Source organism: Anarrhichthys ocellatus, unplaced genomic scaffold (assembly GCF_004355925.1).
Source record: "Anarrhichthys ocellatus isolate YVR2014 unplaced genomic scaffold, GSC_Weel_1.0 scaffold2, whole genome shotgun sequence".
NCBI classification, from domain to species: domain Eukaryota; kingdom Metazoa; phylum Chordata; class Actinopteri; order Perciformes; family Anarhichadidae; genus Anarrhichthys; species Anarrhichthys ocellatus.
The window spans coordinates 13,326,912-13,337,853 of record NW_022280032.1 but is presented as its reverse complement, the minus strand read 5'-3'; the positions used below and the strand labels follow the sequence as shown (position 1 = coordinate 13,337,853).

General features: G+C 42.0%; 1 protein-coding gene across 2 annotated transcripts; it reads right to left on the bottom strand.

Moving 5' to 3' along the window:
- Window positions 1-460: 460 nt before the first annotated feature.
- On the bottom strand, window positions 461-10,531 carry prr5a (proline rich 5a (renal)). 2 transcript variants are annotated; one of them, XM_031866140.1, is made up of 11 exons: window positions 10,311-10,531; window positions 8,861-8,991; window positions 4,979-5,104; window positions 4,802-4,882; window positions 4,188-4,236; window positions 4,007-4,064; window positions 3,807-3,898; window positions 3,560-3,700; window positions 2,961-3,096; window positions 2,583-2,861; window positions 461-2,500 (listed from the first exon to the last, which is right to left on the bottom strand). In XM_031866140.1, the coding sequence occupies exons 2-11, from the start codon at window positions 8,989-8,991 to the stop codon at window positions 2,202-2,204; spliced, it is 1,392 nt and encodes a 463-aa protein (XP_031722000.1). In that variant the 5' UTR covers window positions 10,311-10,531; the 3' UTR covers window positions 461-2,201. The 2 variants fall into 2 exon arrangements, with proteins under 2 accessions (XP_031722000.1, XP_031721991.1); XM_031866131.1 differs by lacking the exon at window positions 10,311-10,531 and adding an exon at window positions 9,241-10,282.
- Between the last annotated feature and the right edge of the window lie 411 nt (window positions 10,532-10,942).

Below are 10,942 nucleotides of genomic sequence, written 5' to 3'. Positions count from 1 at the left end.
CAGTGAGTTCACGTGAACTCCAGGTCCGTTTACTAGAGTTAAATATAAGTACTATTGCCACCGTCAAGAATTCATCTTAAAGCTCAAACTGAGGGGTTCTACAAATATATATATGCTGGTTATTTGGGGTGATAACAGTATTTTTAGAATTAAAATATGATAAATCATAATTCTTTGTGGTGTCTGGTCAAAGTTTTCTGGGATGAGGTGGAGGTGGGAGGTACATTGGGGGGATTCGGACTGATGACCTCAGTATTTCTAAAATCCTGGCTGCAGCCCTCGATTATCGGAAGCTGAATGAAGCTCGACTAAATGCTAAATATAAATCCAGCTGCGACTGTGGATCCCCTCTAACCCACCACATCAGAATTCTGTGTTGTTACACACACAAAGCAATATCAATCAGGGAAAATATATTTACAATAAATTAATTGTTTAAAGTAGAAGGCGATAACCCATGTTTTCAAATACTATTCAAATTTATTTAGTTTTTTCTGGGCTGGTATAACAAATTAATACAAAGTACAACTCCGTAGACATTATAGATTGTCAAAAAAGTAAAGTACAAAATGCTTGAGGTGAAACATCGTTTGAAAAAGATTCAGTTAAAAAGCCCTTATTAAAATCTCAATTCATTTAAAGATAAAAGCTCACTTTACACCATCTAGCTGTCCTAAAAGCCAGCAATGCATTTTTATTTACAAGGTAGTGGTGGTGCAAAATACAGTGTGTGAGACAACATTCAGTCAAAAATGTTCATGTCTTTATCAAATGTAAACAATAAACATAGTCATTCCTCAAAGTCTTGCTGTACAGAGCCAACACTGAAAAGCAAATGCAGTCACACTGATGGTTGCTCTAAGAAGAGATGTTTGCATTAAACCTCTATGACACCGGCTGACGATAAAAAAACAATTCAACAGTCCACATTATAGATATCGCACAAAAGAGAGAGCAGAATAACTCATTATTGTGTTACTGCCAAGAGGCAGACAACAAAACATAAACATGAAATATAAAACTGTTATGAGGCTCAAAATACACAAATACAAAAACAAATCCATGATAAATATTGTAAGTTTCTGCCACTTTTCCAGATGAATGGTGGCTGTTAACAGCCATCTCCTCAGTAGAGGTAAGAAACTGATGCTGTTTGAAAACCTCATAACTCTAATTTATTTTGAAGGATTAACACACTCCTTCATGGATTAAAGGATAATATCGACTATATTGTATATTTTTGACATTGTCAACAAATCTCATGAAAAGTCCAAAACCACCAATGTGTTAGTCCATAACTCAATACTTTGACTTCCCCAGCGTGTCTGTGAAACTCGATTAAATTTATCTTATATAGCCTAAAATCACAAATCACAAATTTGCCTCAGAGGGCTTTACAATCTGTACACATGCAACATCCTCTGTCCCGGGACCCTCACATCGGAACAGGAAAAACTCCCTCAAAAAAAACCTTTAAGGGGGAGAAACTCGGCCCCAAATAAATAGTTTAAAATTCAAGAAAGCAGAATAATTCTTTGGTACTGTAGTTTTTAGCACCAATAACAGGAGTAAATAGTGCATTTGTTGGGGACTATTTTCAGCATTTGATGATCTGGTGAGTATTTACGGTACCATCGATGTGAATGTGGGATTGAGTCAAAATAAAATACACTGGCTACGTTTCTCCAAATAAAGAATCATGTGGCAGGTGTTTGATGTGTTATTAGATTTAGGACACAAACTGAGGTCTGTGGCAGTGGCAAGAACAATGGGAGGCAAAACTTCCTGGGATCAATTCATTGTTGATTTTGGTATTTTCAAGGGAGTCTTTTGTCAATAAAAGAAATATAAAATATCACCAGATTTATCCCTAATATGACTTATTCAGGTTTATGATAAAATGTGAAAGCTCAGGATAAAAAGCTTGGATAAATTCACAACTACATTTTCCTCAAGTTGAAAACCTGGTAAAACATTCAGTCACTTATTAATAATCCCACTAGGATTTGCTTTGTATGTTTGCTTTGTATGTTGTGGGACCAAATATATTTCCTTAAAAAGTTGACATTTTAGAGCTGCGAGGTTTCCACTCATCAGTGAAAGCACTTGGAATAGACTCGTAAGAAAGGAAGATGGTACCAATTTAATGAAATGTAACTGTAATATTTTAAATATTTTGCCCTCCTAAAAGGCAACCACAGCTACACAGTGCTCTGTCTGCTCTCGCGGCAGTACCCTATAGCCTCTGAGGAGTGAGGTGGAAAATCAATAAATATCCCATCTGAGTCGGAGTCTGCAGACTCGTGCACTTGTCCAATTATGGTTTCAGGGCTGGATGATTCACTGGGCGGCGTGGAGGATGCACCCTTACTGAGATCAGTCATTGTTGTTGTGGCCTCAGTGCCGTGCAGAGCTCCTGAGGAATGAAGGGAAAGGATAGAAGGAGACGAAAGAGACGAAAGAGGCAAGGCCACGGCACTCGCTCCCGCTTGTACAATACCTGTGTATGAGAGGGTATTGGATTATTATGGATGGTGACATTATGATTTCAGTATTTTCAGACATCTTCATCTGTGTCATACCATTGAAGTGAGAGCCCACACGCAGCCGGTTGGAGGAGGGGCCAGATAGTTCAGACCCTGAGGCCAAGTCAGCGTAGGCAAGTCCTTGTTCTTCCAGGCATGTTATAATCTCGCAGGCCGAGTGGCGCCGAATTCCTCCACTGCCAACAGAGCTGGCATCTGGGTCATACTCAGCCACGGGGGTCAGCAGCAGGGGGATATTGTAGCTTTTAGATCGTACCACAGGGTTTTTAGAAGGTTGATCCGCAGACTTGGAGCAGCCCCACGGTAAGCGCTTCTCTGAAAGACAAGGGGAAAAAAAAGTAGGGAAGGTGTTAAATTTATGTCACTCGTCAGACACATGGCATCATTAATCTGCTTCTGGGATCAGGGTCTCACCCAGAACACAGCAATGGGCCTCAGCACCGTCTTCAGAGTAAAGCCCGTGCGTGCCCAGGTAAGGCGAGACCACCTTCTGAATCAGGGACTCGAGCCTCAGGTAGTCCTCGTTCACACCGCGCGACTCATGGACCCCCTAACAACAGACAGAGGCAGGCATCAAAGTCATACAGTAGATTGTTTCTGTTGGTCTAAACTAAAGTTGTCCGCTTGGTGCAATCAAGACCACGAGAGAAATAATAAATGACAATTTTTACAGGATAAGCCGTTAATGAACAAACATTTTGTTCTTCTATTTTCTCAAATGTAGAAGAAGAATGTAGTCAGTAAGTAAGTAAAATGTCTATATTTGTTTAATTCAATTATGGTTAAGACTTTATGCCCTTGGTGTGTTTATGCCATTCAGTCTGATGTATTCACGTCTTGATATTAGATTTAAATTAGACAGAAAACCACGATCACACTATCTGTGATAGTGGTTCACTCTGTGCGCAAAGTTCTAAAACATAATTTGGTGCCATTTTGACTGGTTGGGAACAGAAAGAACAAGCAAACAGTGAGTGAGGAAACAGGCTATTAAGTTTGGCCTGCAGGCCTACCTGTAGAATAAGCAGCATCTGTGTAACAGAAGGAGGCACACGGGCCCGAGGTCGAGACAGGGCGTCCTCTAACTTCACACTCAGGACTATGGTGTTCCTGAAGTGAAGCAGAGCTAGCTGTCGGACAGAGGGCTCCTTACCCTGCACACATTAATAAGGACACAGAAAACAGACAAGGTTGATTAACTGAGGTTGTTGGGCAGCAAAGACCAAAACAAAACAGCTGACTCTTAAGATGTTTGTGCACCTGAACCGGATGGAAGATTGCCTGCAGCATGGAGAGAACATCACAGAAGAAGAAGTCCCAGGTCTCTGCCAGGGAGTCGAGTAACTTCTGACCTGCATCAATCACACAGGAACAAGCCAAGAAGACAGTTGATTCAAGCTTAACTCACAGGCACAGACCACTACAAAATGTATTCAGACCATTTATCCAGTCAGCATTACCTTCGTAGAACCTTATTTTGTCCCGAAGGATGACCATGCCTTTTGTCAGCAACTGGTTCTGTGAAATACAGTGAAAAGATGGCATTGAATAATAATATCTGAGACAGCACTGCTTTCATTTATCTGAAGGGTGTTTTGCAGCCATAATCCCAATCCTTATTCAATCTTAAAAGAGTATTACCTGAAGGTACTCTGTGAAGAAAAACCCCAGCTCGGTCTTTAACAGATGCCTGAGGAAACAAACGTGTGGCTTTTGCTTCACTTTATGACTTAAACACAACAATCATAAGACGGACAGTATTCAACCATTATTTTGTGTGAATAAGGTATTTACAACCTGCAATGAATTACTAATCTGCATTAAATGAGACTGTGCAATTGCATTAAATACAACCACAGGATCTGCTGAGCATCCTGTTTTCCTGCATTATAATGGTGAGTTTCCTGTGTAGTTGAAGAAATGTGCGTCGACCTCGTGGCTTTTCTGTACATGGAAATATGTTTACTGGGCTGTGATAGAGGCTGATGTGATAGAAGTGACGGGTCTGGTTTAGAAAGTTAATGAGATATCTGGCATAACCACATGACTCCCCAGGCCAACATACAGTACACTTACACAAACAAACGTATTCACAAGAAGACGTTCAGTCAGCAAACGTAGGACAGAACGGTAATTATACAAATTATGGCACAAAATGACATCAACAGTCATTATAAGGACATACACAGCAAAGTGAGGATGTTGTCTCTGTACTGTGTGAATGTGTGTGTGTGGCTGTTTCTGTATAAACTTACCGGACACCTTCGTTGAGAGTGTAGAGTTCATTATCTGCCAAACCTTTCTTCTGGAAGACTGCTATGACAGCGTTGTGGATACTGCAACACAACACACGCACACAAACGTGTCTAAATAATTGTTCAAAATGCATTTTAGCCACTACATTTTTTTCACCTTGATTGTATTTGGCGTACCTGTTCCAGGTGGCGTTGGCTCCTGCCCTCTTCTGCTTCTCTCCTCTGTCCTCTGGGGAACTTTTCTCGCTCTTCCCCAGCTCGCTGAGGCTGGGGGAGCTCATCAACTTCAGCCGGTGCAAAGTCCTCATGAGGGAGATATAGAGGAAGTGGAGAGAAACAAGAGTATACACTAAGTAGTGGACACTACAGAAAGAAGGTCAGCCTAAGAGCTGACATACAGAGACGGAACCAGAGGAGATTGCTGGAAGGGAGAACATAAGCCGTGTGAATCCAAGAGCGAGATAGAGTACGCCAAGAGGGAAAAAGCACAATGACAATAGAAAGAGCGGCCGGTGACAGAGGAGGAGAGAAGTAGGACAGAATGATGCACGGTGAGAGAGGGGCAGCACGCTAAGAGCAGCATGGGAGGAGCCAATCCGAGAGGTGGGCCACTGCTCTGCCCGAGGTCTCAGAAGAGGAGGAAACAATAGCACATGCATTGATGGGTGGAACAATCCGTACAAAACAACCATTGATGGAAACAAATATTTATGCAGAGCACAGATGCCAGAGGAACTGCAGGGGTAACCAGACTGAAGCAGTTGGGACTTTGTTGTGCTTGTCACTGTACGACGAGGAGGCGGCGGATGCGGAGGAGGAAGTTGTTCGGCTTATTAACAACAACAACAGGGATAGGAAGTAGTGACACAATGCAGGACAATAAAGAAGGTTTTCCTGCTCTTCCATTTTCAGCACAGCTGCAGTGTGTGAGACTAGCGCCCGACTGATACTGGATCGTTGACGCTGATAATGATATTGATATTTGAGAGTGTAAATGTCCAGTTTCTCCTCTTTTAAGGTTGGAAAATCATTTATGTATTAGCTTGTTTGAAATATTCACTATGATGTCCACAGGATCATGACCATAAGAATTTAAACTTGAATAATAGTATCGCTTTACCTCTTCTTATCACTACCAGTCAGAATCCCAGAATCTCAGTTTACAGCATGGGACAAACAGATATCCCGGTTTATCTGGGCAGGAGTAAGGCCAAGGGTAAAGTGTAAGACACTCCAAATTGACAAGGAAAACGGAGGACTAGCACTGCCAAATCTCAGAGAATACTACTACGCGGCCCAATTGAGGTACATTGTTTATTGGTGCTCCCCAGAGTATCAAGCTGGATGGAAACACATTGAGCTAAATCTGGGTCAATCTCAACGTCAGGTCAGGCTAGGTGGAAAAGAATATACTGACCAAAAGGGAGAAAATTCCATCTTAGAAGATTCACTGAAAATTTGGAATGAGATAGTCAAAAAATACAAACTGGAAGGAGACAGTAAACTTCTGATTTGGCCTTCTCAGACCCCCAGGTTTAGACCTGGACAGATAGATAATACTTTTGTACGCTGGAGAGAAAAAGGGATAACAGCGGTATGTACACTCATAGAGGGAAAAACTTTTAAAACTTTTGAAAAACTCAAAAGAGAATTTAATTTAGAAAATGGGGACCTGTTCAGATATTTACAGCTAAGACATTTCTATGATACAGAAATTAAAAAAGGAATTTCATCAGAAGGTAATGAAGTGATTGAAGTGCTGACAGGTGCATACAAACAAACCCCCTCAAAGTTGGTCTCCAAACTGTACAGGAGTTTACAAAAACGAAACGGAAGAAACACACTATATGTAAAACTGAAATGGGAAGTAGAACTGAACGTTGAACTGTCGAAGAGTGATTGGCATTTCATGTGTAGAACGCAACAAACATCCACCAGCTCTAGAAGATGGAGGGAATTCGGTTGGAAGAACTTAATCCGCTTATTTATTCCACCCCATATAAAACATAAACAGTTGGGTAAAGAGCAGCCATGCTGGAGACAGTGTGGGCAGATGAATGCTAACCACTCACACATTTTCTGGACATGTATAAAAATACAAGCATTCTGGGACAGGGTTATTCAGACTCTGGAGGAGATTCTATGCTACGAGATTCCCAGGGACCCCCGGATTGTGTACCTGGGAATGATACCTGGCGACATAATTCAAAAATAGGACTTCTACCTCTTTAAAATCCTGATACTCGCAAGTAAAAAGGCCATCACAAGGAGCTGGTTGAAAAGTGACCCTCCAAGTCCAGGACAGTGGCTGGACATTGTGGAGGAAATATAAGGATCAAAGCAGGGATCCATGATCAGCGCTGGAGAAAATGGACTGTTTACAAGGGAAAAGATGAGTAGTGTTCTCAGGTGACCTGGAAAGAATAGATACCATACCCAAAATGTTTGTTAAGAGTGAATGGTGACCCCCTTTTATTTTATTTTATTTTATTTCACTTTTATGTCTATTTGTACTTTTGTCATTAACGATGTTTTGACGCATTTTTTGTTCAGTGTAACAGCAACTGAAAAAAAAATAAAAATAAAAAGATAAAAAATAATAATAATAATAATAATAATAATAATAATAGTATCGTGATATTTATAGAACATTTGAAAAAAAAGAAACAATAAAATAATGCAAATTCAAGAAAGTTTAGTTTCTTTTTTGGCAAATAAATTACTCAAAATACGAGTGTAGGGAGGTGGAAAGAGAGTCTAACCATAACTTTACAAAAGCATGATTTAAGAGGTGCTGGGTTATTTACATATTATCATATGTGTATTATTAACATAATATCAATATTTCCTTTTAAAATATCACCTGTATATCGCAACACCCCTAGTTTGAACTGTAATGAATGACATATTCAAGCCCAGTACTTCATGTTGCGAGCCTGCGCTGGTAGGCCACAGATACTGACTGACTGTTAGGTGGTGAAGGGAATATTTTGACATTTTGGGGAAAAATCCATTTTACTTTGTTTGCCGATAGTTAGATGAGGAGATTGATACCATTCTCTCTTTAAGCTAGATCCAACAGTTGTTTTGCTTGGCTTAAGAACAGCTGGACTATTTTGTGTGACATCATGTCACTGTGAAATTCCCAGGAATCCAGTGAAGATTCCAGGGAGTCACTGCACCCGACAGCAAAATAGTCTGGCACATAACCGCTGTGTCGTCTGTGGCTTCTACACTTTAGTCTAAAAAACACAACTTAGTGAGCTTTAAAGTTTAGCTTCATATTTACCGTACAGACACGAGAGTCGTATCAATCTACCCATCTAACTCTCGTCAAGCAAGCGAAAGTGAGTATTACCCAAAATGTTAAACTCAGTGATAACAACGTATCAGTCAATAATAATTTACAGATAAATGCACAAAATGTACAGAGCGGGACATTTTGAAAAATAAACTTGTCAGTGCTCTCTGGTGGACAAACTATAATGTAAACAAAACTACATCAAAATGTATTTTTGGCATTTCAGTACAGATATTTCACATTAATCAGCAACATATAATAATAATAATAATAACTTTTATATATATTATAAAATATATACTGATACAATACATCTGCAATAAACCCGACAAACTCTCCTCTTAAATCCTAACTCACTTCAGGACGCAAAACACAACGACACTGTTTGAGTATTTTCAGAAGGTACTGATGAAAACTAGCACTCTGAAAAAGAAATGAGGAATTTAAACCCACGCAGTCCACAAACTCTCTGCTGACAGCAGGGCAGTAAACAACAGACCCTCTTCCACGCCCACACACACACAGACACAGGAAGCATGGAAAGCAAGTGTACAAACCGATGAGATGTACATCATGCAAACATCCCACCGGGAGATCGTTATCATTAGTTCAACATGTGTTGCAAGCAAAGCTGAGCCCCTTAATTAAGACTTTTGGGAAAAGAAACGTTGGGATTTGTACGCATGTAAATTAATATTTCATGCATTTCCCAGGATTCTGTGCGTTGTGAAATTGTAATCCCTGGAACTGATCCTCACCTCCTGATTGGATGCTCACTGCTGCTGTCCATGTCTGGGCTCGGGGGAGGGGCAGAGAAGGTGCTGAAGTTGAGTGACAGGGGTCGGGATGAGGGCCGGGAGGCGTGCCTCCGCCGGAGTCCATCAAGCATCTGAACATAAGAGGAGAGATGATGGAGAAAGATTATTACGGTCGGACTGAACGTAAACGTCTCATCGAAGGCTCATAAAGTGAACTGGCGTGATTGCAGATTAAGCAGCTCGAATGTGTCAGTGAAAAAAATGTCTGAAGGCCTGACACAGTCATCGTAGTCCTGCTACCACTCACTTTGAGACGATGAATTAAATAAGGAACACTGAAGCACTAAAACACAGACAAAACAAATGAAAGTATCACTTACGGTCACCGGGACACAGGAGAAAATTAAGCCATACATTTGTGACCCCCATAAAGGAGACGTAGTGTGAAATAAGCTGGGTGCTTTCTGTTTCCCTATTCTGTTATTTCAACACTATGCAAGTGTGTTTTGCAATCAGAGCTCAAGCTACGCCCCAACCGTCACACAATGACACACACACACACACATTGCATCAGAGAAAGAGGGGAAATGCATGTGTGTGCATGTACAGTAGCCGAAGAGTGTGAGCGTGTGTGTGTGTGTGTGTGTGTGTGTGTGAATTATTCCTGTAAAAGCCATGAAGGCAGTATGACAGTTCAGTATTGTAGTGTATTTGGGTGTCTCCTCATAGAAACATACTGGGCATAGTAAAGCACCATCCCCTGGTCAGAGGGGGGAACAACAGTCTGGGTTGTCACTACAGACAAAGACACAACACGAGCGCCCCTCTTCACTGCCACCATGCATGCATGATACAATTGGTGTGTTTTCAGGAGGATAGGTCTGCAGTTTAAGAGGAGTAAGATCACATCTCAGCCAAATCCTGAGAAGCGACGGACTACAGACACACACACACACACGCACACACACACACCGTCTACCCGACATGCCATGCCACGCCACGCCAGTCTGGGCATTTCTGCTTTTGTTCACCCCTCCTCCTTTTCTTTTAGAAGCGACCTCAGCCAGCTCGATAACACTTTGAATTTATATCAGTCTCGATGTTGCCTTTCTGGCCTGTTGATATCCTACTGTACTATCCCTGTCATGTTTATTCGATATAAAATAGCCAATCAGTCGCCCAGACACGGAATCAACAGCACACGTTTATCCTACACGGAGGAATGTACGGCCAGTCGTGCGTACGTGGAGGGTTTTCTATTTTTTCTACCTGTGTGGACGAGAGAATGAGGCAAAGTATCACTGTAAACAACGTGACTGTCTTGTGGACGCACACACAGACTGGGACAGACGCATCATAAAGTCCCCCTTTGGGTAAAAACTGGATGATAATGGCCACAAAGTTGTCGTATGTCATGTGCCTCTGGCCGCCCACTGTAGCCCGCACTCACCGTGCCTTATCCTGTCGTGTTGCTCCTGATGGGATGAAACAGTGATGCAGCACTGGTGCGAAGTGTTTACTGTCCGGGGCTCATCAGCGGCTGGCTTCTCTACTGTTCCCCGTGGGTCTGCGCACCCAAACGGGCATCAGGGTGCAGGCGGATGAAGGATCCGACCTGCTGTGCGGTAGAGGGGGACTCATTCATGAAGCATGCGCCGCTCGCTCCCTCGCTCAATGGCTCGCCCCCGCTTTGTTTTGACGAGATGCAAAGCGAACCTGGGCGCGTGGACGCGAACGACAGCAACACACGGACGCGCAGTGTGGTTATAGCTTTATGCAAAACAGGGGAATCACTGGGATTCATGACAAAAACACAATGGCATACATTTTGTCATGACCTGGATGGACACTATCTGGCACACATAGACCCTAAAACCCGTGAAACAATCCGCCAAAAAGAAAGCTATAAATGTACTCTTCTTGATCCATCGCACTACCGGAGCTACACGCAGGTGTGCAGACATTGGAGAAACGCCATGTGCCACGTTGCTCTGGCCTCCTAAATGCACATGGTTGTAAAATGTGTACGACACAGTGGATGATAGATAACCCATATTATCCTACACTGACCCCAATCTATGC

What these genes read in the sequence shown, in the direction of transcription:
- prr5a (XM_031866131.1), bottom strand. Translation starts at nt 9,276, where the DNA reads ATGTATGGCTTAATTTTCTCCTGTGTCCCGGTGACC. An exon ending in GGCCCATTGCTGTGTTCTGG is followed by an intron (nt 2,862 to 2,960) that starts GTGAGACCCTGA and finishes CTTGTCTTTCAG; the next exon opens with AGAAGCGCTTACCGTGGGGC. An exon ending in TGTGGGCTCTCACTTCAATG is followed by an intron (nt 2,501 to 2,582) that starts GTATGACACAGA and finishes TCTCATACACAG; the next exon opens with GTATTGTACAAGCGGGAGCG.